At 53.0% G+C, this 24,493-nt stretch overlaps 1 protein-coding gene and 1 pseudogene across 1 annotated transcript in view; both read right to left on the minus strand.

The window, feature by feature from the left end:
- LOC100675220 (leucine-rich repeat-containing protein 37A3-like) overlaps positions 1–5,726 on the minus strand; it is a 60,937-nt gene extending 55,211 nt beyond the window's left edge. The window contains exons 1-3 of the mRNA XM_064270333.1: positions 4,740–5,726; positions 1,494–4,397; positions 1,129–1,280 (exon numbers count right to left, since the gene is read on the minus strand). Coding sequence (XP_064126403.1) covers positions 1,129–1,280; positions 1,494–4,397; positions 4,740–5,726 — 4,043 coding nt within the window. The remainder of the gene's footprint in view (positions 1–1,128; positions 1,281–1,493; positions 4,398–4,739) is intronic.
- A 4,701-nt stretch (positions 5,727–10,427) lies between these two features.
- Positions 10,428–15,747, minus strand: LOC135228015 (rho GTPase-activating protein 27-like; annotated as a pseudogene).
- Positions 15,748–24,493: the final 8,746 nt, after the last annotated feature.

Consider the following 24,493-nt stretch of genomic DNA (forward strand, 5'->3'; position numbering starts at 1 on the left):
TGCATTGGGTAAATCTGCTGCAAAGGACCTCTTCAAAGTGTTGAAGAACAAAGATGTCACCTTGAAGACTAAGGTGCGCCTGACCCAAGCCATGGTATGTTCGACTGCATCATACATGTGTGAAAGCTAGACAGTGAATAAGGAAGACCGAAGAAGAATTGACGCCTTTGAATTGTGGTGTTGGTGAAGAAATTGAATATACCATGGAATGCGAAAAGAACGAAGAAATCTGTCTTAGAAGAACAAATTTTTTTTTTTTTTCAACCAGAATGCTCCTTAAAAGCAAGGATGGCGAGACTGCATCTTACATACTTTGGACATTTGTCAGGAGGGATCAGTTGCTGGAGAAGGATGTCATGCTTGGCAGAGTACAGGGTCAGCGGAAAAGAGGGAGACCTTCAACGAGGTAGATTGACACAGTGGCTGCAACAATGAGCTCAAGAACAACGACGATTGTAAGGATGGCACAGGACCGGGCAGTGTTTCGTTGTGTTGTGCATAGGGTCGCTGTGAGTTGGAACTGACTCGATGGTACCTAACAACAACAACAACATATATGTAAATTCAGGGTCAAAGATCAATCTGGACCTGAGGGATAAAATAATAATAGCTAATATTTTTTTTTTTTAACATTCACCTATGCTAGGTGCCGATATAAATGCTTAACATGTATGAACTTGTTGAAATTTCACAATAACCCTATGGAATAGTAATTTTACAGATGAGTAAACTGAGTCACAGGGCTGGGTTCAAACCCAGGCAGTTTGGCTCCAGAATCTTTCTCTTTAACCACTTTGTTGTATCCTCACCAATAGGATGAAAAAAGGAACACAATCCTATAAAGAGGATGGAGCAAAACTGGGAATAGAGCAGAGGTTGAGGCATGAAATGATGGGGCTAAAGAAGAATGGGTAAGGAAAAATAATAAGGGCAATCACAAGCAAAAGCCTGGGGAAGCGGGCACAATAGTAGCAGAAGAATGAGGATAAGGAAAAGTTGACAAACAAAAGGTAAAAGAGAAAGTCGCTCAACATGGCTTGGGAAGATGAGGGGGCCCAGGAAGGCCTGAAGGAAAAGGCTGTCATGTTAAGCAGAGTGCAGAGGACAAATGAGGAAGGCAATGCTTACAAGACCGTGAAGGTGCCATTGTACTCGTTGGGCTCTGGCACAGGCACTCTGTGGAGCCTCTTCTCTGGGCGGAGGCCGGTACAGGACAGCGTTTCGTCTTGGCAGACACAGAGCTCGCATATGCTCATTCCGTTGGTGGCGTTCTGTTCCCACTGCACAGTGAAAGGCACTGGTGTCCTTTTTGGGGTGTAATGTATAACAGCATTCTGTTCCTGTACCTCATCTAGAGCCATTTCTGTCCTTTCTAGGGGGTGATGTGTGATGGCATTCTGTTCCTGTTGCTCTGTTAGAGCTTTCTGAACACTTTCAGGGGTGCAATTTACAGAAGGCACCAATAATTGCTGAGTCGCTGGGGGAAAAACAACCGCCTCAGATGACCCTGGTTGCTGACTTACTGCAAGCTCTAGGTCCAAAGGTTTAACTGTAACTCGCTTTGGAGGAGATGTGGCCTTCTGCAGGGCTGTAGAATGTGTGACCTCCACAGTGGGTTCTGGGGACACAGTAAGCTCTAGATCCAAAGGTTTAACTGTAACTCGCTTTGGAGGAGGTGTGGTCTCCTGCAGGGCTGTAGAATGTTCAGTCTTTGAAGTGAATTCAGGAGTTACTGTAAGTTCCAGGTCCAAAGGTTGAAATGTAGCTTCAGTCAGGTTTGGATGCTGAGGCTGAACCTGGTCTGGAGGTGGTAATTTCACCTCGGGATGCTCTGGAGAAGAAGTTGTGTTATTCTGCAGGACTGTAGAATATTCAGCCTCCATAGTGGGTTCTGGGGTTATGGTAAGCTCCAGGTCCACAGGTTTAACTGTGACGTTGGGTAAGTTTGAATGCTGAGCTTGATCCTGACCAGTAGGTGAAACTGTCACCTCGTGATGCACTGGAAATTGAGCTACAACCTCTTCAGGTGGTGCTGGAAGCTGAGTTGGGGTCTCTTGCCTGGTTGGAGAAGGTTCAGCCTCCGCTATGGGTTCTGGAGATATGGTAAGCTCTAGGTCCAAAGGTTGAACTGTGATGTTGGACAAGTTTGAATGCTGAGCTTGATCCTGACCAGGAGGTGAAACTGTCACCTCATGATGTGCTGGATGTTGAGCTACAACCCCCTTAGGAGGCTCTGGAGGCTGAGTTGGAGTCTCCTCCTTGGTTGGAGTATTGGGTTCTGGTGATATGGAAAGCTCCAAGTCCAAAGTTTGAATGGTGACTTGCTTTGTAGGAGGAACTGTGGTCTTCTGCAGGGTTGTAGAATATTCAACCTCCGTTGTGGGTTCTGGAGTTATGGCCAGCTCCAGGTCTACAGGTTTAACTGTGACCTCGGGCAAGTTGGAATGCTGAGCTTGATCCTGTCCTGACGGTGGAGTTGTCACCTCGTGATTCACTAGAAGTTGAGCCACAACGTCCTTAGTAGGCTCTGGGGGCTGAGTTGGCGTCTCCTGTTTAATTGGAGAAGGTTCAACCTCCATATTGGGCTCTGGAGTTATAGTAACTTCCAGGTCCAGTGGTTGAACTGTGACTTCAGTCAGGTGTGCCTTCTGAGCCTGTACCCGGTCCGGATGTAGAAGTGTCACCTCAGGACACTTTGGAGAAGAAGCTGTAGTCTTCTGCAGGGGTGTAGATTGTTCAACCTGTATACTGGGTCCTGGTGTTATGGTAAGCTCCAGGTCCAAAGGCTGAACTGTACTTTCAGTCAGATTTGGATGCTGAGCCTGAAACTGCTCTGGAGGTGGAATGGTCACCTCAGAACAGTCTGGAGGAAAAGCTGTAGTCTTCTGTGGGGCTGTAGAATGTTCAACTTCCATAGTGTGTTCTGGAGTTATGGTAAGCTCCAGGTCCAAAGACTGAGCTGTAATCTTGGGTAAGTTTAAATACTGAGCATGATATTGACCTGTTGGGGAAACTGTCACCTCTTGAAGCACTGGAAGTTGAGCTGCAACCTCCTTAGGAGGCTCCAGAGGTTGAGCTGGGGTCACCTGTTGGGTTGTCGAAGAGTCCTCCACCTTAGAAGGCTCTGAAGACTGTGCTGGAGCTCCCTGCCAGACCGGAGTATGTTCTACCTCCTTAGGGGGTTCCGAAGGATGAACTGGGGCCTCCTGTTGAGTTAGAGAAGGTTCTGCCTCTTTAGAAGGCTCAGATGCCTGAGGTGGAACCTCTTGCAGGGTTGGAGGAGACTCCACTTCCTTAGGGCACTCTGGAGGTGAGGCTGGGGCTTCCAGTTGGCTTGGAGAAGGTTCAACCTCTTTAGGGGATTCTGGAGGTCGGGAAGAGGCTGTATGCTGGACTGAAAGTGGTTGGATTTCTGGAGGTAGAGCTGGGGCCTCCTTCTGGACTGGAGAAGACCCTACGTCCTTAGATACTTCTGCAGGTGCAGCTGGGACCTCCTGCTGCACTGAAGATGGTTGTACATTTGTAGGAGGTTCTTGAGGTGGAGCAGAAGCCTCCTGCTGGACTGGAGAAGACTGGACTTCCTCAGGGGGCTGTGAAGGTTGAGATGGAGCCTCTTGCTGGATTGGAGAAAGTTCTACCCGCATAGGGGCCTCAAGAGACTGAGTTGGGTTCCCCTGCTGGGCTGGAGAAGGTTCGACTTCCTGAGGGGGCTGTGGGGGCTGAGATGAGGACTCTTGCTGGATTGGAGATGGTCCTACGTGCACAGGAGACTCAGGAGACTGAGTTGGAGCCTCTTCCTGGGCTGGAGAAGGTTCAACCTTCTCAGGGGGCTCTGGACTCTGAAATGGAACCTCTTCCTGGTTTGGGGAAGTTTCCACCTGGGTAGGAGACTCTGGGGGCTGAGAAGGAGTCTCCTGCTGGACCAGAGAAGATTCTACCTCCTCAGTGGGCTCTGGTGTAAGAGCTGCGACCTCCTGCTGGGATGGAGAAGGTTCAGCCTGCGTTGGGGGCTCGGGAGACTGAGCTGGGTCCTCCTGCTGGGCTGGAGAGGATTCAAACTCCTTGGGAGGTTCTGGAGTCTGAAATGGGATATCATGATGGTTTGGGGAAGTTTCCACCTGTGCAGTAGACTGTAGAGGCTGAGGTGGAGTCTCCTGCTGGACCAGAGAGGATTCTACTTCCTTAGGGGGCTCTGGAGTAAGAGCTAGGGCCTCCTGATGGGATGGAGAAAGTTCTGCTGGCATAGGGGGCTCGGGAGACTGAACTGGGGCTTTCTGCTGGAATGGAGAAGATTCAATCTCCTTGGGGGGCTCCGGAGACTGAAATGGGACCCGCTTCTGGTTTGAGGAAGTTTCCTCCTGTGTAGGAGGCTCTGGAGGTGGAAGTGGAGTCTCTTGCTGGACCAGAGAAGGTTGTACCACCTCAGGGGGCTCAGGGGACTGAGCTGGTGCCTCCTGCTGGGGTGAAAAAGGTTCTAACCCCTCAAAGGGCTTTGGAAGGTAAATTGGGGCTTCCTGCTGGACTGAAGAAGGTTCAGCCTTTTCAGGGGGCTTTGGAGGCTGGGATGAAGCCTCTACTTGGGTTGAAAAAGGTCCAGTCTCTGTAGGGTGTTGTGAAGATATAGTAAGTTCCAGATTCAGAGGTTTTCCTATGATATGGGGCAATGATAGATGCTGAGCTTCACTCTGACCTGTGGGTGAAACTGTTACCTCATGATGCCCTGTATGTTGAGTTCCAACCTCTGTAGGGGGCTGTGAAGTCTCAGCTGGGTTCTCCTGTATGTTTGAAGGAGGTTCAAATTCCTCAGGTTGCTCAGAAGATTGAGCTGGGGCTTCCTGCTGGCCTGAAGGAAGTTGGACCTCTTCAGTGACATCTACAGGCTCTGTTGAGTCTTCCTGCTGGACTGGAGAAGGTCCAACCTCCGTAGGAGACTCTGGAGGCTGAGTGGAGGCCTCCTGCAGGGCTGCATATGGTTCAGTCTCCTCAGTGGACTCTGGAGGCTGAGATGGGGCCTCCTGCAGGGCTGGAGATGGTTCAACCTCCTCAGTGGACTCTGGAGACTGTGATGAGACCTCTTGCTGGTCTGGAGAAGGTAAATCTTCTGTAGGATGCTCCGGAGTTTGAGTTGGGGCCACCAGTTGGCTTGGAGAAGTTTCAACCTCAACAAGGTCCTCTAGAGATTGAGTTGTGGCCTCCTGCTGGTCTGGAGAAGGTTGAACCCCTGCAGTGGTTTCTGTATTTATGGGAAGCTCCAGGTACAGAGAGTTAACTGTGACTTTGGCCAGTGTTGGAGGCTGAGTTTCACCTTGACCTGGAGGTGAAACTGTCACTTCATGATGCCTTGCTGGTTGAGTTACAACCTCTGTAGGGAACTCTGGAGCTTGAGCTAGGCCCTCTTGTAGGACTGAAGAAGGTTCAACCTCCTCAGGGGTCTCTGGAGATAGAGGTGGGTCTTCCTGCTGGTTTAGAGAAGGCTCATCTTCCTTAACGGAGTCTGGGAGCTGTGTTGAGTCATCCAGCTCAATGGGTGAATGTTCAACCTCCTCAAGGAGCTCTGGATGCTCAGCTAGGTCCTCCTGGTATGTTGCAGGAGTTTCACCCTTGTTATTGGCCTCTGGGGGCTGTGGTGGGTCCTCCTGCTCCACTAGAGAAGGTTGGGAATTGTCAGGAGGATCTCGATGTTCAACTGGGTACTCCTTCTGAAGTGAAGAAAGTTCAACCTCCATAGGTGGATGTGGATGTGGAGGCTGAGCTAGGATTTGCTCCTTGGTTGAAAAGGGTCCAACTTCCTCAGGGGACTCTGGAGCCTGAACTGGGGCATCCTGTTGTGTTGGATAATGCTCAACCACAGGTTTAACTGATACATTAGGCAAGACTGAATGGTGAGCTTGAGGATGACCTAGAGGCTGAATTGTCACTCCATGATGCAATGAGTGTGGGGTTAAATCCTCATTTGGGGGCTCTGGAGGCTGAGCTGGGACCTCTAGTTGGACTGGAGAAAGTTCAACCTCCTCAGTGGGCTTTGGAGTCTTAGTTGTGTATTTCTGCTGGCTTGGAGAAGGTTTGACCTCCTCAGAAAGTTGAACTGAGGAAGGTTTCACCTTTTCAGGAGTCTCCGGAGGCTGAGCTGGGACCTCTTGCTGGGTTGGACATGACTGAACCTCCTTAGTGGGTTCCGGAGTTAAGGTAAGCTGTAGATCAGCAGGTTTAACTGTAACATTGGGCAAGTTTGAAAGGTAAGGTTGATTCTGACCTGATGGTGGAACTTCCTGATTTGTGGTAGATTGAGTTATAGCCTCTGTAGGGGGCTCTAGAGGTTTAGCTGGGGCCTCCTGCTGGGCTGGAGAAGGTTCCACCTCTTCAGGGAGCTGTGCAGGCTGATGTGTGTCCCCCTGCTGTCCTGGAGAAAGTCCAGCTTCCTCAGTGGGCTTTGTAGTCTGAGCAGGAGCTGCCTCCTGGGTTGAAGAAGGTTTAATTTCTTCAGAGGGTCTTGAAGGCACATCTGGAAACTGCTGCTGGGTTAGAAAAGGTGCAATACCCTCAGTGTTCTTTGGAGGTTGTGCCTGGGCTTCATGATGTATTGGAGGTTTAACCACCTGGGGAGGTTTTGGAGGTTGTGCTGGGGTTTCCTGCTGGACTGGAGAAGGTTTTGCCCCCTCAGGGGTCTCTGGAGACTGAGCTGGAGCCTCCTGCTGGCCTGGAGAAGGTTTTGCCCCCTCAGAGGGCTTTGGAGGCTGAGCTGGAGCCTCCTGCTGGCCTGGAGAAGGTTCAAGCTCATGCGGAGGCTTTGGAAGCTGAGATGAAGCTTCCTGCTGAACTGGAGAAGGTTTAACCTCAGGGAGAGGTCTTGGTGGTTGTACTGGAGCTTCCTCTTCGATTGGAGAAGGTTCGACCTCCTCAGTGGGCTCTGGAGGCTGAACCGGGGCCTCCTGTTGGGCTGGAGAAGGTTTAGCCTCCTGGGGAGGCTTTGGTGGCTGTGCTGACACTTCCTGTTGGCCTGGAGAAAATTCACCCTCCTCAGGTAGCTCTGGAAGGGGAGCTGGGGCCTCTGGTTGGATTGGAGGTTTAAACTCTTGGTGAGGTTTTAGGGGCTGTGCTGGGGCTTCCTGCTGCACTGGACAAGGTTCACCCTCCTCAGGGAGCTCTGGAGGCAGAGCCGGAGTCTCCTGTTCTGTTGGAGGTTGAATTTCATCAAGGGGCCTTGGGGGCTCAACTGGAAATTCCTGCAGGTTTGGAGAAGGTTCAATACCCTCAGAGGGCTTTGGAGGCTGTGCTGGAACTTCCAGCTGCACTGGAGAAGGTTCAACCTGCTCAGGGTGCTCTGGAGGCGCAACTGAGGCCTCTTGCTCCTTTGAAGGTTTGACCTCTTGGGGAGGCTTTGGAGGGTGAGCTGGAGCCTCCTGCTGGACTAGAGGAGGTTCAACTCCCTCAGAGGGCTTTGGAGGTTGAGCTGGGGCTTCCTGCTGCACTGGAGAAGCCTCAAACTCCTCAGGTTGCTCTGGCAGCAGACCTGGGGTCTCCTCATGTGTTGAAGGATTTACCTCCTGGGGAGGCTTCAGAGGCTGGGCTACAGCTTCCTGCTGCATTGGAGAAGGCTCAACCTCCTGAGATGGCTCGGGATGCAGAGCTGGGAACTCCTGCTGGACTGGAGAAGTTCCAGCTTCCTCCAGAGGCTTTGGAGGTGGTGCTGGAGCTTCCTGCTGGACTGGGAAAGGTTCAACCTCCTCTGGGGGCTCTGGAGTCTGAGCTGGGGTCTGCTGCTGGGTTGGAGAAGGTTTAACCTCCTGTGGAAGCACTGGAGACTCTGTTGAGACTTCTTGCTGGACTGAAGAAGGTGTAACCTGCTCTGGGCTCTGTGGAGGCAGAGCTGGGACCTCCTCCTGGGTGGGAGAAACTTCAACTTCTTCAGTAGAATTTGGGGGCTGTACTGGGGCTTCCTGCTCACCTGGAGAAGGTTCAACCTCCTCAGAGGGCTCTGGAGGCTGAACTGTTGCCTCCTGTGGGACTGGAGAAGGTTCAACCTCCTCAGAGGGCTTTGGAGGCTGTGCTGAGGCTTCCTCCTGGGCTGGAGAAGGTTCAACCTCCTCCGAGGGCTTTGGAAGCTGAGCTGGAGCCTCCTGCTGGACTGGAGAAGGCTCGACCTCCTGGGGTGGCATTGGAGGCTGAGCTGGGGCCTCCTGCTGGCTTGAAGAAGGTTTAACCTCCTGGGGAGGCATTGGAGGCTGTGCTGGGGCTTCCTGCTGAGTTGGACATGATTGAACCTCCTTCATATGCTCTGGGGTTAAGGTAAGCTCCACATCCACTGATTGAATTGTGATATTGGACAAGGTTGAATGGTGAGTTTGGTTCTGACCTGGAGGTCGAAGACTCACCTCATGAGGCACTGAAGTCTGAGGTATAACCGCATTAGGTGGTGTTAGAGGCTGAGTCTGGGCCTCCTGCTGGGCTAGAGAAGGTTCATTCTCCTCAGGTGCCTCTGGAGTGTGAACTGGGGTCTCCTGCTCTGTAGGAAAAGGCTCTTCTAACTTAGGGGGCTCTGGAAGTCCTGTTGGGGCCCCTTGTTGGACTGGAGAAGGTTCTCCGATCTCAGGGAGCTCTGGAGGTTCAGCTGAAGTCTCTTGCTGGACTGAAAAAGGTTCTACCTCCTGAGGGGACTCTGGAGGCTGAGATGGAGCCTCCTGCTGGACTAGAGGTTTTGTCCCTTCAGGGGTCTGGAAAGTCTCATCAGGTATTTCCTGCTGGAGTGGAGATGGTTCCATCTCTGTAGGGAGCTCTAGAGGCAGATATGGGGGCTCTAGAGGCAGATGTGGAGCCTCCTGATAGGCTAGGTAAGGTTTTATTGACTGAGGGGCCTCTGAAGTCTGAGGGGCCCCTTGTTCAACTGAAGGTTCCTCGTCCTCAGGAAGCTCAGAGTGTTCCACCATGGGTAGAGTAGGACCATATTCAGGGGGTTCTGGGGGCTGATCTGGGGACCCTAGGAATCCCGGAGGTACGTTATCTGGAGGATACACTATATCCAAACTTGGGTCTAGAAGATAGTCATCCACAGCTTGGTCTAGTTGGTTAGGTATTCTTGGAAATGGCCCTGAAGTTCCAACAACAACCTTAGCAAGCTGTGGATGCTGAGCCAGATCCTTTATGAGATTTGGGGGTGAAACAATAACCTTTGTTGGTTTTGAACTATGACTATCTAAAGGTGGAACAAGTATTTCAAATGACTGGTGACCTTCAGCCTGATTCACACCTTCTGCTTCAGTCTTACTTTTGAGTGGACGCAGAGTTATGGCCTCATTCTCATTCCAGTCTTGCCCTGGAATCACCTTCGGGAACCTCCGACTCCCACGTGGGCCAGCAAACCGATTCCAGCTGGGGGGCAGCTGTGGGTCCGAATCTGTGTTCAAAGTCTTAGAGAATTCCTGAGGCCAGGCCAACATAGGGGCTGAAGCCGGGGACTCCACGTAGTCAGAGCCCCCTGGCTCGTCCGGGGCTGTAAGCGCAGGGAGCGATTCAGGTGGGAGATTAGGGGAGGGCAAAAACCAGGCTTCGGTCAGCCCTGGGGGGTCAGAGGTCAGCCGGACCAGGTTCCAGGCCCACAGCGGCAGTGGTGGTGCCTGGACCAGCAGCCACAGTGGTTGCAGCGTGAGGAGGACGCATGGGGCCCAGAGGTGCAACCGGGACATGACACGCGGAGGGTACGGGGCGCCGCGCTCGTAGCCGGAGCCGAACCGTTATGAGAGGCCGAGAGGCAAGCGCAGGGTTACCCACTGCGCGCCCCACCCTTTATTTATGACACCTTTGTTTACGCACCACCTTTATTGAGGTGCGTCAGAGACCAGTCCCAAGCCACTATGGCGCTATGGCGAGCCCTTTTCCTAGAATCACTGCGGCCCAGGCTTCCCTTCTCCTGCAGAGCTGACAGGATTTCACGTCCCCTCCCTCCCCCTCCCCCTCAAACCAGCAGAGGATTAGGGCTCTTTCTGTACCCTCTCCCTGTCCTTAACCTCCAGCCTCAGAAACAGAGAGCTTCACTAGCCTCTCTGTATAGTCAAAAGTGCTAGTCAGTTTCTGGCAGCCAGGCCCCTTCCTCCTCCAAACTGAAATCCAGACATTCTTCCACTCTGTGGCCGAACTCCTTTCAAGAGAAGTACCTAACCTACAAAATGAACACTATTTAGTGTGGCCAAGAGGGCAACGAACACACAGTCCCATATTTGATTATTAACTCACCACTCTATCAGGTAGGGGCTACCACTAATCAGCGAGGACGCCAAATTTTCTGTAGGAAGGCCTTAGGGAGTGGCCAATTTGGTCGGAGAATGAGGTACTGAATCCAAGTGCATAGCCCTTTACATTGGCATGGAAAAACTGCTGCATCCCACCTTGCCTCAACACCACCATGAACACAGAAAAAGTAACAACCCCACTTTTCAGAGGTCCACCTTTGCCTACAAAGAGAAGGATGTTAAAGTCAGCATGTTAAAGTCTTTTCTTGAAATACTGTAACCAACACCCGTTTGTTTCCTTTATAGCCCTTCTTATAATCTTTTACTTTCTTGTTTATTTGCTAGCAAAACCCCTAGCATTTAAACCCCAAGAGAGGGAGGCTTCATCGTGTTATTCCCAGTGCCTAGCATATGGCTTAGCACATAGTCATGCTTTTAAAATTGAACCGATTTCAAGATTGGTCTCGTAAAGATGGATCTTTTGTTTTATTCAGGCTTCTGAAATCTTTAGCACCAATGTTGAATCCCTCCCTCTTATATTTAACAGGAAGCTAGACTGTTTTATTTCTAAATTTATTTTGGTGTTGAGAATATACATAGCAAAGCATAAACTAATCCAACACTTTCTACATGTACCATTTAGTGACACTGATTACATTCTTCAAGGTGTACGACCATTCTTACCCTCCTTTTCGGAGTTGTTCCTCCCTTATTAACATCACCTCACTGCACCCTAAGGTTCCTATCTAATCTTTCAACTTGCTGTTGTCAATTTGATTCTGTATAGATAGCTCTTATACAAACATAATGCTCAAGGCAGGCCTTTTTGACCATTTATGCTGAACTACTGGTTGGTTTTAAGATGACTCAAGGAACATTTTTTGTTCAACATTTAAAGTTTATCTCAGGGCAATAGTTTCAGGATTCATCCAGCCTCCATGGCTCCAGAAAGTCTAGAGTCCCTGAGAATTTGAAATGCTGTTCTGCATCTCCCCGCTTTGGATCAGGATTCTTCTGCAGAATCTTTGATCAAACTCTTCAGTAATGGTAGCCAGGCATCATCCAGTCCTTCTGGTGTCCCAGCAAAGGAGGCAGAAAATGGAGGCAATTAGCCACACATTCCATATCCTCCTCCTATTCCTGACTCTCCTTCTTCCTCTGTTGCTCCAGGTGAGTGGAGACCAATTGTTGTGCCTTGGATGGCTGCTTGCAAGCTTTTAAGGCCCCGGGCAGTATGCACTGAACTAGGAGGTACAACAGAGCACTAAATATGCTATTAGGCCAGTTAACTAGGATGTCCCATGAAAAACATGACCCTAAACCTCCAAACCAAGAAACCAAATTCCCTGAGGTTTTTGGCTGTACAGAAGCAGCCTCAGCAGCTCCTCTTTCTTCTTCTTCTTGTTTTTGTCATTGTTGTAAATACATCCATAACACAACTTCTGCCAATTCAACTTTTTACAGGTGTACAACTTACTGACGGCAGTTACAGTAATCAGGTGTGTAACCCTACCCTGAATCAATGTGATTTAGGAAGGTAGACTTCTTAAAGCCCAGTCTTGGATAAACCTGAAGTTCCCTTGACTGGGTTTTCTTTAAATCAATTAAAATAATTATTTTACTGGGAAAAACCTTCAAATACTTTTTCAGAAGGGAATGGCCTCCTCTTTCTCTACGTTCTTCTCTTCAAATCAAAACACTTTGCAACTTTGGGGTGAGCTGAGTATGAAACATCTAGCCCCCAAATTAAGTTCCCGTTGATCCAGGTCAGTGAAACACTTCTTCCTGCTCCTAACTTTTTTATTATTATTATTATTATCACTATTTTTAAAGACAACATCTTACAGGTAGTAAAGTTGGTTTAGAAACTACCATGGCAGCTTAATGCCTAAGTTGGGGCATTCATATCACAGATCTACAAAAGGGTTCTTCAGCCAGCTTCCCAGGCGCTCACTCGATCCGAAGTCAGTGCTGCAGCTCTCACTTTCCTCCTCGGGGGGCCAATCTACGGACCGGAATCATACATCCTCAGAGCTGGGGGTCCTTCCGGAGTAGGAGAGGGACCTGAAATGCCACGCTTTTTCCTTTCCTTACCCTGGTTAGCTCCCCTCACCGCCACTAGAGACCCTCAGAGCATTTGCTTTCCTTGATGCATGGAGCCCTTCGGATGTTATAGACAGCCATGCTGTTCTTCCCCACCCTTTCCTACCCTGGCTACCCCTACCCACGTCCCAGTTCTGCATGAACCAGAGATAGACAACATCTAGACACACAAAAATGGTGGCTATTATCACACCTGCCCAAACTCTAGAGTCACCAATAGTCCCTCTTTGCGATCACAAATACAATAATGGGCCCGAACTGGTAGAAACACACTAACTGGGCAAAATGCCAGGGCTATCACCCACCAGCTGGCAATTAATGAAAAGGAAAATAAAATGGAGAGGAAAGTGAGAGAGAGAAAGAGGAGAGTCAATTGTCAGTTCTGCAGAGTATATCAGGTCTAACAGATCTTGGAGTGATGCCACCTCAGCACAGACTACACCTAATGGATCTTGGGGTGACCCCCTCACCTCAGAAGCCAAGTCTCCATCAAGGGAATCACTCCACCCTTGAGACTCCCCAGATTGTGCAGGTCTAGGAAGGCGGTTTTTCAACTCAATCTGGGAAGAGTATCTATTAAGTACGCCTGGTTTACCAGGTTTACCAGACCTAGGGGCCAAGCCCCTCACCATAAACATCAGATCAGGAAAAATAGTCAGGTCCAGACAGAGAGAAATATCCTTTGTTCTTATGGAAACTTGGATGAGAGGAGCAGGCATGGAAGTCTAATCACCAGAGGGAGCGACACAGGAAAGATGGTGTCTTGGCAGCTGCTTGTCCGTCCATCAGGGTTTAGTAGGTCTCTTTATTGGCTCCCACACCCAGGTCTGAGGAAAAAAAATCAGTCCTGCTGCGGTCGCCAAATTCTGTTACGGGGCAAGGCTTCCCAGCTCGAGACTAAGCCCTGCCGAGGTTCTGACCTACTTCTGACCAAGAATGCCCAGGAGAGGCTCAGAGGTTCCACAGGAACAAAGGTTTATTAGGGATGGAAAGAAAGTAAAAGGCTTGAGAGGGAGAGAGGGGGAGGGGTTTCCACCTACGCTAGCCTCCAGTCTCTCACTGGACAAAGGATTTCTTAGGGCTTACAAATGTTTTTAGGTGGGAAAAAGGCATTATCTTTATTCATTAGATGGGTGGAGATTTCTAGGGGAAGGGGAGGGATTATGGAAATCACATGCCCACGCAGTTAGAATTCAAGATGGACTTCCTGGCAGAGGCTGCTCGAACTAAGATGGAGTCTATCACAAAGGCTGATGGGATGTCAAACAGGACTTATTCTGGGATGTTGTGCATGCGTGATGCTTCTGGATCTTGGGTTGAGCCCCGGCGAGGGGTCCCTGTTCATGTTTGTCTCATGTGAAAGGTCATTCACAGGCCTTGTCGATCTTTACTGCACACACTCTGCACCTGGTGAACCCCCATCTTTACTGCACACACTCTGCACCTGGTGAACCCCCATCTTTACTGCACACACCCTGCACCTGGTGAACCCCCATTGCCGTCGAGTCAATTCTGACTCATAGCGACCTGGTGAGGCTTTGACAACCAACTCAGAAGGATTATCCCTAATTTGTGGCTGGTCAAGCACACAGGGCCTTGAAAGGTAGCCCCTTACCTTGTTTAAGCACTTAGTTTGTTAATCACAAGTAGTTTTTGGCTGCCAGCAGCAAAATTTATATGGTGGTCTGTACTTAGGTTTTGGTTCAGAAAACCGTTTAATTACAACTGGTCAAACACACAGGGCTTTGAAATGTAGCCCTTATTTAATTCAGCCAGCCCGATTTCTTCTCTGTCTTACACACACCCACCCTGTGCTATGTAATGCTCTGGCTGGGCTTGGGGCAGCATCCTGTAATTACACTCAGTTGCATTTCTGCACCCCATTCATTTCTCAATCTGCCATACACTGGTGGCTTGTGTGTTGCTGTGATGCTGGAAGCTATGCCACTGGTATTTCAAATATCAGTACATTCAGCTGTGGTGGACAGGTTTCAGTGGAGCCTCCAGACTAAGAAGGACTAGGAAGGAAGGCCTGGCGATCTACTTGTAAAATTTTACCAACGAAAGCCCTCTGGATTACAACAGACTGTTGCCCAACACTGTGCTGGAAGACGAGCCCCTAGGTTGAAAGCACTAAAAATACGCAGTGGCCACTACAACGGACTCCAGCATACCCACAATACTGAAGATGTGACAGGGCTAGGCCGCTTTCAGTTCTGTTTGTACATGGGGTCTCTGGGAGTTGGAGCTGACTCAGGTGAAGCTAACAACAGCATTTCCGCAGCAAAACATGAATATTCATAAGTGGGATAAATAAAGATGATCCAGGGCTTGCAGGGAGCTCTGGTGGTTCAGTGGTTGAGCGCTCTAAAGCTAACGGAAAACGTGGGCGGTTCAAAGCTACCAGGCACTCTTCGGAGGAAAGAAGTGACAGTCTGTTTCCGTAAAGATTACAGCCTAGGAAACCCTATGGGGGCAGTTTTCTACGCTGTCCTGTGGGGTCGCTATTAGTGGGAATCCACTCGACGGCAACTGGTTTGGGTATCAATGACATTGCAACAGTTCAAGTCAAATTTTGCCACCAATCGAGTTACAAAAAACCTTTGGCCTCCCAGAGTTTTGGCATTTTGGACATGCATCATCTGCATTGTGAGTCTGCACCATGCTGGTTTGGGGCTGAGGAAGGTGAGGCTCGGTATCCTGTGTGAACGAACTGATCCAGGGGACACTGGGTGTCAAGCCCCACACTAAGCGGGTCTCCTTGCACTCCTGCTCCTCGCCTGGTAACGCACCTGGTCCGGGCGCTCCTCCCGCGGCGGCCCACGCACGTCCTGGATGGCCTTGCTGATGTTTTCTGGGCCATTGCTCGCCAGGCACCGCGGACACACCCAGGAGCCCGCCACCTGCAGGCCCTGAAGCTGCCCGCGCTCCCGAGGACGCCGGCAGGGGCGCAGCGGCAGGAGCCAGGTAGTCCAGGGACTGGGCGGGCCGCACAGGCGCAGGGGGCCCCAGGTACAGGCAGGCAGGCAGGCGTGGCGACAGTTTGTCGCGCTGGGCGCCACAGGGAGCGTGCGCGGCGCGGTGGCTCGGTGGGGGCGCCGTCGGGGTCCGAAGGCGTCGGCGCGCTCAGGAACCGGTAGTCGTAGGCGAGCGGCTCTGGGGCTGTGGGCCCGCGTGGGGCGTTGGCGGGGCGGACAGCAGCGGGGCCGCCGAGCGGCGACAGCTCACGCACGCACTGCGCGCGCAGGTAGAAGGGGCGCCCGCCGGGCTCGCGCCTTAGGTGCCACCAGGGCTCCGTACTGTGGCTCAGCAGCTGGTAGAGCTCGTTGGGCTGGGTGGCGACGCGGCGCCCATCCTTGGCGGTGTACTCAAAGGGGTGCTCCACCAACAGGTACACGTCCCCCTCGACGTCCGCCGCCATCGCCGCCTGGGCGCTTCCCTGAGGGCAGCAGGGTGGGGCGGGGTGGGGGAGGACATGGAGGTCAAGGCTGCGGAGCAGGGAAGAGCACCGCAGGGGGTGGGAGGAGGCCTGGGTTCGAATCCAGGTCCTGGACTTACCCTGTGCGCCCGGGACTCCGTTTCCCTATCCCTAAATTGGAGGCCTCGAACAAGAAAATCTCGAAGGCTCCGGTTCTTACGCTCCATGATGGACTAACAACACCCCGTTCATTCTGTGGCGTTGGTTATGAGATTCGAGCCTCGCTGGTGTCCCGTGGTGGGAAGGTTGGGGGTAATACTGCTCCAGCTGTACTGCCAGGGAGGCTTGGGCTCAAAGAGTTGGGGTGATCGACAGCACAGTTGCCTAAATACTGACTGGGCCTCAGTGTCCCCGTCTGTAAGATGGAAAGAACTGTCCATTGCCTACAGCTCCTGCTGCCCGCTGGTCCCGCCTCCTGGAGTCCGCAGGGAGCCCTCGGACGGCCCTGCAGCGCCCCCTGCCGCCAGGAGTCTGAGGACGCAACTTGGCGGGTCAGGGCGTAGGCGCGGGCTCTGGGGGCGGCTCCCTGTCTGCTCTGCCCCTGAGATACCCCTGTCCGGCTTAGTCCCAGGCTCAGGGCGGCAGGGCTGCATCTGCCAAGGCGGGGAAACCTGTTTTCTCGGTTTCTCCTCCCCTACTAGCAGTCTCGCCGTATAGGTCTACCTGGTGCCAGGCCGGTCCAGACTGGGCCGCGCCGCCCTTGCTCTCTAGCTCCCACCTCTGCTCCCAACCTGCCCTGTAATGCCTACATGCCCCATGAGAGTGACCCCTAGAAAATGGACTTTGTGACAGTGACTACCCATGCGGTGACACACCTATTTCCCCAGAAAAAATTCAAACCCACAGCTGTCGAGTGGATTCGGACTCATAGGAACCCCAAGGTCCCTCCAAAGATCTCCAGCAATGAACACAAGTCCCCGCCACTCCCAGGCTGCCCCAGCTCTGCTCCTGGTGGATCGGGGGAGGGGACAGAGTCTCACTGTAAATCTGCCAGCATTCCCATCAGAGCGAGGAGTTGGTATCCTCCCCCGGAAGTGGCTGCCAGTTCAAGCTCTTCCACTGACCACACCTTCTCCTGTCTCAAAAGGTTGCCAGGTACCAGCAGTCTAAAGCCCGGCCCCATGGGGAAGCTGAGGGGCCCCAGGAACAGGGTCAGGGCGCATAGTGATCCCTCTCTAGTATTTCTCAAGCTTTCCTCGATGCTGGGAACGGGCGTCAACGGAGTCACTGAGCACATTGAGCTCCGGAGGTGGGATCAGCGAGGGGCCCAGAACTGAGCCAACAAGTCCCAAGGCAGAGGACATCCCCTCACACCACCTCACCCGGGACCCCCGGCCGCGCACTCACTTGAGCAGCCGGCCTCAGGGCTCCCATGAGCTGGGTGGGCGGAGCTGGCGGGTGGATGCAGGTTAGGTCCGTATCATCTCCCTGGACTGGGCTTCCAAGGGCAAGGCTGAGGGATCACCGGGACCAGGAAGTGGAAACGAGAGCAAAGACGGAGAGGGACGCTCAGGAGGGACCCGGCTGCCTCCAATTTCCAAAGTAGCTGTGCCTGGGAGGGGCTGAATGCTGCTTCCTGGGCCCGTGGGGACGCTGAGGGCCGGGCACCGAGAGGGAGGAGACGCGGGGGAGGGGTCACAGGCTTGAGGGGCTGTGTCCAGAGGGATTTGCTCCTCTGGAGTCTCTGCGCCCTTTCCGGCAGCGCCCCGACACCCAGCACCGCTCCACCCGGATCGGAGTGCAGCTGTTGGTGCTGTGAATCTCCAACTCCAAGCCCTCTCCAGCCTATTGCAGCACCACCCTCCCCGGACCACCTCCTCTCTCCTCAAGCCCTTGCCTGGCGCAGCCGCGCTGGGCCTAGAAATACTCGGAGCCGGGGTCCCACGGCAGGGACGCCCACGGAGAGCGGTGTCCCGCAGTGGGCGAGGCGGGGACCCGGCCCTTGGCTTCCTCCCAAACTGTCGGGGACAAAGCGATGGGGGAGAGAGGAGGCTTCCAGAGCTTAATGACCGACGCCTGTCAGGAAGTGCCCTGCCCAGGGCGGCGCGAGTCGCAGCGGCACCACCGCCTGGATGGGCGCTGGGGGCAGGGTCTGTGCCCCTCCAACCCCAGCCCTGGGGCAGCCCTGGGCTCCCCGCTCCCAAGACGGATCTGTCCTGTGGCTCCACTCCCGGGCCGGCGCAGCTCGGACCCCCGCGTGGCGCGCAGTCGACAGGGGAGGGCGGCGGCCACCTGTCCCCCTCCTACAAACGGTGGGCAAGGCTCTGTGCCCGCCGCCGGGCCCTGCACCTCGGGGCACCGCCTCGCGTCCAGCGCTCTTTCCTTGGCTGCCAGGTGCCTGCGCTGCCAGGTTTCCTGTTCAACAGTATAGTGAGGGAGGCACCAGGGGAGAGCGCCTGGCAGAACTTCCTCCCAGGCTGGGGCTGTGCTGAGGCTGGGAGAGATAATCCCTGTGTCCTGGCTTTCTGTCCCTTTTGGGCTGGGCCAGCGTCCCAGGAGCGGAGACGCCACCCCTTCCCCCTGCACCTGCCCGGAGCCTAGGCCAACCTGGTTGTCTCCCAGGAGGAGGATGGCAGCAGAGCCAGGATGGCAGATGAGGGGGGCGGAGTCTCCCCACCAACTTTTCCTGACCCTATTCACTCCCCCTGCACTGGGCTTCCTTGTTCCCTGCGGGGAGGTGGCTGCACTTTCATCTGCCCTGCCTGTAAGCTCTGAGCAATCCCTGGAGGACAGGATCTTGACTCCAGCCCTAGGGCATCATACTCAGAGGCTTATCTTTGGGAATTTTCTGTCTCTCTGAGAAAGGCAGCCTCTGTCCCCTCCTGAATCCAGCTTCCACTCACTCACTCCAGACATTAGCAAGCCCCAGCTCCTGTGGTCCCTTACTCTAAGGGCCCTCATAGAAGGATTAATTGCCCCAGGCCTTGGCCCTCCAGACACCACCTCCTCCACCTCCTGCCTTTGATCCTGCTGGGCTTTGCTCACAAGTGACTCCATTTTGTGTCAGTTATTTCAGTGTGCCTGAGGCCTAGTGGCATCCTGGGCTCCTCCAGGGCAGACACCAGACAGAATTCAGCATTCATATCCCTGGTGCCCAGCATGCTTAGAATAGAGTGGCTGGATGAATCGCCTCGAGGTCGCTCCCCACTCGTCCCAGAGTTACCCAGCAAGCCAGGCAGGGTGGCATTGGCTCATGGTGATTAAGGTCCTTGGCTGGGGTCAGACAGGTCTCATGCCCAGCTCTACCACTTGCTGGCCTTGGGATGTGGAGAGATTTGCCTTATCTCTGTAACTCAGTTTTCTTTCCTGTGAATTGAGGATAATAACACCTACTATATATCACTGTTGGTTGAGGCATACTTAATTAGCACAATGCCTAACACACAGGAAATTCAATATATTAGTTATTATTCTCACTACTTTTATCATGAGACGAACCTTCCCCTCTCTGGGTTTGGACTGAGGTCTTCAAGCCTCCCATTCTTCTTTATGGGGAGAGGGAAATGGGTGCCCCCAGAGGCACACTGCGGAGGACACAGGGGCTGATCCAAATGCAAAGCAGCACCCAGGACACATGCTCCTGGCCCTCTACTGGGCCTGTTTCCCCCCAGTCTTCAGGCTCGGCTCCTCTTCTCCAGACCCTCCACCTACTGCCCCTGAAGGGAGGCAAAGCTGGGCTCATGAGATTGGCAGAGGGTTCTCTGTAGCAAGCTGGGAGGACTGTTCAAGGACAGGAAACACTGACCAGAGCCCTGCAACTTGATTTCCCTGGGGGTTAGTCTGACTTCCTTCTCCTGTGATAATGATGGCTCTGGTGGTTTTCCCCTGGAACTTCAGAGGAAGGTCAACAGCCAAAAAAAGGCCATTTGGGGCCCTAAAGCCATGTGACCTGAACCAGGGGCCCTGCTCAAGCAGCCTGGCCATTCTGAAGCTCCCTCTCTCCTTCATCACACAGTGAGAAGGTCAGTCCTGAAGCTTCACGTGTTCTGGTGCCAGGAGGCTGTGTTATGACGTTTAAAGCCCAGGAAAAACACTGTTTTAGTGTCGAATTTCAGGCATCAGCTTCAGTTGTTACCTATGAGCGTATGTGAGTAAACCTCCCAAAGCCCCTTACCGTCTCCTCTGTCCTCACTCCTTCCTGGCACACAAGCCCCTGCCTTCAAGTGTTTGCTCCTGACCTCTGAGTGCTCCGCTGTGCCCAGGGACTGGCTACTGGGGCAGGTGGAGCCCTATCACACACGGTAACAGGTGGCAGATGGCCCGTGGTCTTCCCCCAATCAGGGGCAGCATTAGGATTCAGAAGCAAAGCCAGAGATTAGAAAGATCAGGTCTTTACTGCAAAATCATTCAAAAATCTCACGGCAGCAGTTCCTTCAATGCATTGCAAACACTTTTCTGGGCCGAAGCCTGCTCAGGAGAGGCAGTTTATTGCATAAAATACCATTTTTTAAAAGAGCGTGGGCACTACTGAGGTTCATGCCAGCTTTCCACGGGAGGCCAGTGAGTAAAGGTCATTAGCATCACTAGCTTTTTGGCAAGGGGGAGGGGGTGAGCCCTAATGCTAATAATCCCCAGGGTGGGAGAAGGCCCCACCAACCAAGGTGAGCTCCGCCAAGGTCTCACTCCTGCTGCCTGAGAGCACCTGCCAGGATAGACTCACAAGGCCTGGGAAAACAGGGCCAGGTGCAGACGGCGCTGCCTACCCCAGGCTGGGCTCCTGCCCACTCAGGCTTCTGGAGCAGCTATGGCTCTGACCAAGCCGTGCCTGTGGTGGGCCATGAATGCTGGCTACAGGGGTTGGGGTTTAGGGCCCACTTTCTGGTTTAGAGGCTTTGGTGTGCTGGGTACAGGTGTGTACCATCTTCCATGATGGAAGGAGAAGCTGTGTGGCAGCCTCCCTGCTCCACACCTGCTACGGCCTCCTCTATCCTATTGCACAGTGTATCCAGCTCCACAGGGCTCCAGGGCCAGGTGACTCAGGAGCTGGATCACCCCAAGGGAGAGGTAGAGTTAGGGTCATCCTTTGACAGTGACACATGGGATGTCTACCTGAGGCCTCCATTTCCAAACTGAATGCAGGTTAGATGTTTAGAGGACCCCAGGGCTGAGAGAGGCCCACTGGATGCCGGAAAGGTGGGGGAAATCACACTCAGATTTCCCCCAGACCCAGGGGTCCAAACACCACTTTGAAAACAATTTCAGGCCTCATCCTAACCCCGACTTCCTCGAAGGCAAAGCTTTCCCATGAAAGTTTCCAGACTCTGGTAGCGCCCCCTACTGGGAAAGTCCAGCGAAGCTTTGTGAATAATGGCTTAGAAAACTGAAGCTAAATGTCCTTCCACAATCAGTTTCTCCCACAGGTCCCTGCACATCTTGGCAGTGGGGCTGGCACTCTTCACAGAATGACAGGGTCACTTCACAGTGTGGAGCCTAGTGGCCACAGTTCCCAAGCTGAGCCCCTGGCCTGGGCTCCATGCCCTCTCTGTGGGCCCAGCCCATCTCCCTGCCCTGGCAGCAGTCAGGAAGGTGGGGTGCTTCCCAGGAGCCCGCCTGAGGTAGGCCTGGAGAATCGGCAGCAGCACCCTGCCCTCTGGCTGCCTGTGTGTGGTGGGATGAGGAGGGCATGTGGGTGAGGGGTGAGCAAGATGAGGCCCCTTCCCTGGAACAAGGAAGGCTCAAAGTGCTGACAGTGCTGGTTCTGAGTCCTTTCTCCTGCTGGGACTAAGACTCCAGGATGGAGGGGGGGAGGGTCCTACACTGAGAAAGGGGAGGGGTTTATCAGGTGAGGGGGCTGGGGCAGGGGAGGGGAGAGAGAGAGAGACTGAGAGGAAGAGGGTGGTTGATGGGGCCAACCCACCCTGCCGACAGGCACTTTGGCACCTTGCACTGGAGCTGTCGGTGCCCTGCAAGGGCACAGGAAAGGCACCGGGTCCTACCAACAGTCTCTGTCCCAGCAGTGGCCCGCCTGCCAGCTCCCCACCAACCATCAGGGAGGGCCTAAGCAGCAACTGCACAGCTCTCTCAGGGTGAGAACGCCTAGACTTCCTGATGACTTGTGTAGAGTCAAGAATGAAGAAATATTTTTCTGCTGAAATATGAAGGGGCGAGAAAAACCCACCTTAAATAACTAGACCTTTTCATCAGGAATGTGAATTTGAAAAAGTTTGCTACGTTTTGTTTCCACAGCTCTGATGGAGGTGCCGGGGACAGTGAGGTGAACCAGGGCCTGGTGAGTGCAGAGGGCCCTAAGGAAGGGTGCATCTGATTCTGTCCCACCAACTGCAGCAGTTGGAGGGGGAGGCAGAGGGCACCACTGGGGCTTCTGTGGCTTTCTCTGGGAGGCTTGTGCTCCGATCACATCTGACAGTCTCCCTGATAAGGAGTGGTGGCCCCAACACCTTGAGACACAGTGGCCCAGACTGATGGCACACCCAGCTGGGATGGCTGGTTGGGATTAGGTGAGAATGTTCTGTTCTTGGTACTTGCGCCAGCGGGCACAGTGGGGGCAGGCCTTCTTCACCATACCCTGGCAGCTCTGATGGAAGACAGTCTTGCGCTTGGCACGTGGTGGGGAGAGAACAGCAAATGCTGCTTGTGCCAAATGGGCCGGAGGCCTCCCCTGTGGCTGCCCAGTGTTGTCCACAGTACCCACAGGAAGGCTGTGCCCTACTCCGCAACCCAATACATGCAGGCATCACCTCTCCACTCCAGAACAAGAGATCTTAAAATGCTTACCTGAAAATGATGCGAACATTCTGTTATTCTCTTTCCTAGTTCATTTTTTTAAAATGCTGTTTCAGACTCACTAAATTGACTTCTTGCCTATGTTTAAAACACTCTGCAGCTTAAAAAGCTCAGCTGTAAAAACAAAACAAGAAACAAACTCAGCCCTAGGCCCGTTCAGGGGCTGATCCTTGCCAGGGGACTCCTACTGAAAATGAATTCATGCTCCCACTAGTCCAGTTTTCCAGTCCCACATGGAGTGGGATGAAGGTTTGGTGAACGAATTTTTCCGTTTAGAGGCATCTGACCTATGCTCCTAAAAGCATTGAGATAAATGAACAGTAACTGCGGACAAGATGATAATGACAGCAGCAGAGGCAGCAGCAGGTACCATCCACCAGGTGCCCACTAGGTGCCAAGCCTCTGCCAACACTCCAGGGCAGTAACTCATTTAATCCTTCCTCAACCCATTCATAGATGACAAAACTGAGGCCCAGGGAGGATCCCACTCAGAGGGTCTGTGGAGGCCACCTCTGAGTAAGCAAATGGATGGCTCAGTAGAGTCCTGTGAAGGCTCATCTTGTCTCTGAGCTTGACCAGAGCCAGCCACGTGAGGACGTGGACTGCCCTGGACAACCTCCACCACGCTTCAGCACCGAAAGAGTGGATGTTCAACATGTTCCTGCAAAATGGAACTAGGCTTTCCGCGCTGGGACACTTGGGCCAGGCTGTGGGTGTGCTGGGGTGTCCCACATACCTGACTGTGGTGTCAAACTCAAAGGGGAAGATGATGTCATGATGGTGGCAGATCTGGCAAATGAAGGCAAGCTGTGCGCACAGATGGTAGTGGTAGATGTGCCGGGAGGCGAACTCACTCAGGCCTTGAGGAATCCTTCGTACACGCCCTCTGCGATCTGTGGAGGGTGAGCACAGGCCACCGGGCCTTTTAGGCCGCAGTGCTGACACATTCTGCAAAATGGGACCCGCTGCTGCTCATGGCAACCTGCATGGAGCATGTCAAACCCAATGTCCTCCTTGGGCAAGAAATTTCCCTAAATTGGGTTGAGCAGGCATCCAGGATTTACAGATGAGACCCAAATACACCATACCATCCCCCCTTGGGGAAGGAGTGTCCTAAACTGTCATTGCTGTGCCTCTTCTACCCCTTGCCCTCCAGGTCAGGGGAGGAGTCCAGATGCAGGGAAGGGGCTGAAGAGCCCTGAGATCCTGGGGTTTGCTAGAGGACCTGCTTATTTCAGGGGAGCTGGGGGCCTCACCACTGCCCCAGGAAGCTTGGGGCAGACAACAGGGAGACCCATGCTGAGGATGGAGAAGCTGAAGGTTGCACCCCCTCGCCATCTCCCTTTTTGATTCTTCCAGGAATGAGCTCCTTCTAGAGAGGTCAGGGAGTGGGGACAGGGCACTTCATCTTACCTTTGAAGGTTGGCAACGCTGTACTTGTGGGTGAACTCCAAGACATTATTCCTGTGGTTGAGCGATCAAAGAAAAGAAGACCCGTACCAACCTGTGTTCTATTTGTTTTCATTCCCTCAGCTGCTAACCAAACGTAAACCCTTTCCTGCCTCGTACTGGGTTGTAGTTGGGAGCACAGAATGAGCTGCCTGGGCTCGGGACCTGGTCTTCCAGGTAACTAGCTGTTGTGACCTTGGTCAAGCTTCTCAGCCTCCCTGAGACTCAGGTTCCCTCCAGTGAGAAACGGAGCTGTTCTGAGGAGAAAATCATTCACCGAAGGAACCTGGCACAGTACCTAGCACACAGTGACACCTGAGGGTGAGGATGAGGAAGATGAAAGCTCACGCTTGGTGCCGGTACTGAGCTAAGAGCCTTACATATCATTCTAGTCCTGTGAGGTTGGTACTATGTAATCCTCATCTCAGAGAAGAGGAAACAGAGGCATCAAAGCCAAAAACCAAAACCATTCCCGTTGAGTTGATTCCGACTCATA

Source organism: Loxodonta africana, chromosome 18 (genome assembly GCF_030014295.1).
Source record: "Loxodonta africana isolate mLoxAfr1 chromosome 18, mLoxAfr1.hap2, whole genome shotgun sequence".
In the NCBI taxonomy this organism is placed as follows: Eukaryota; Metazoa; Chordata; class Mammalia; order Proboscidea; family Elephantidae; genus Loxodonta; species Loxodonta africana.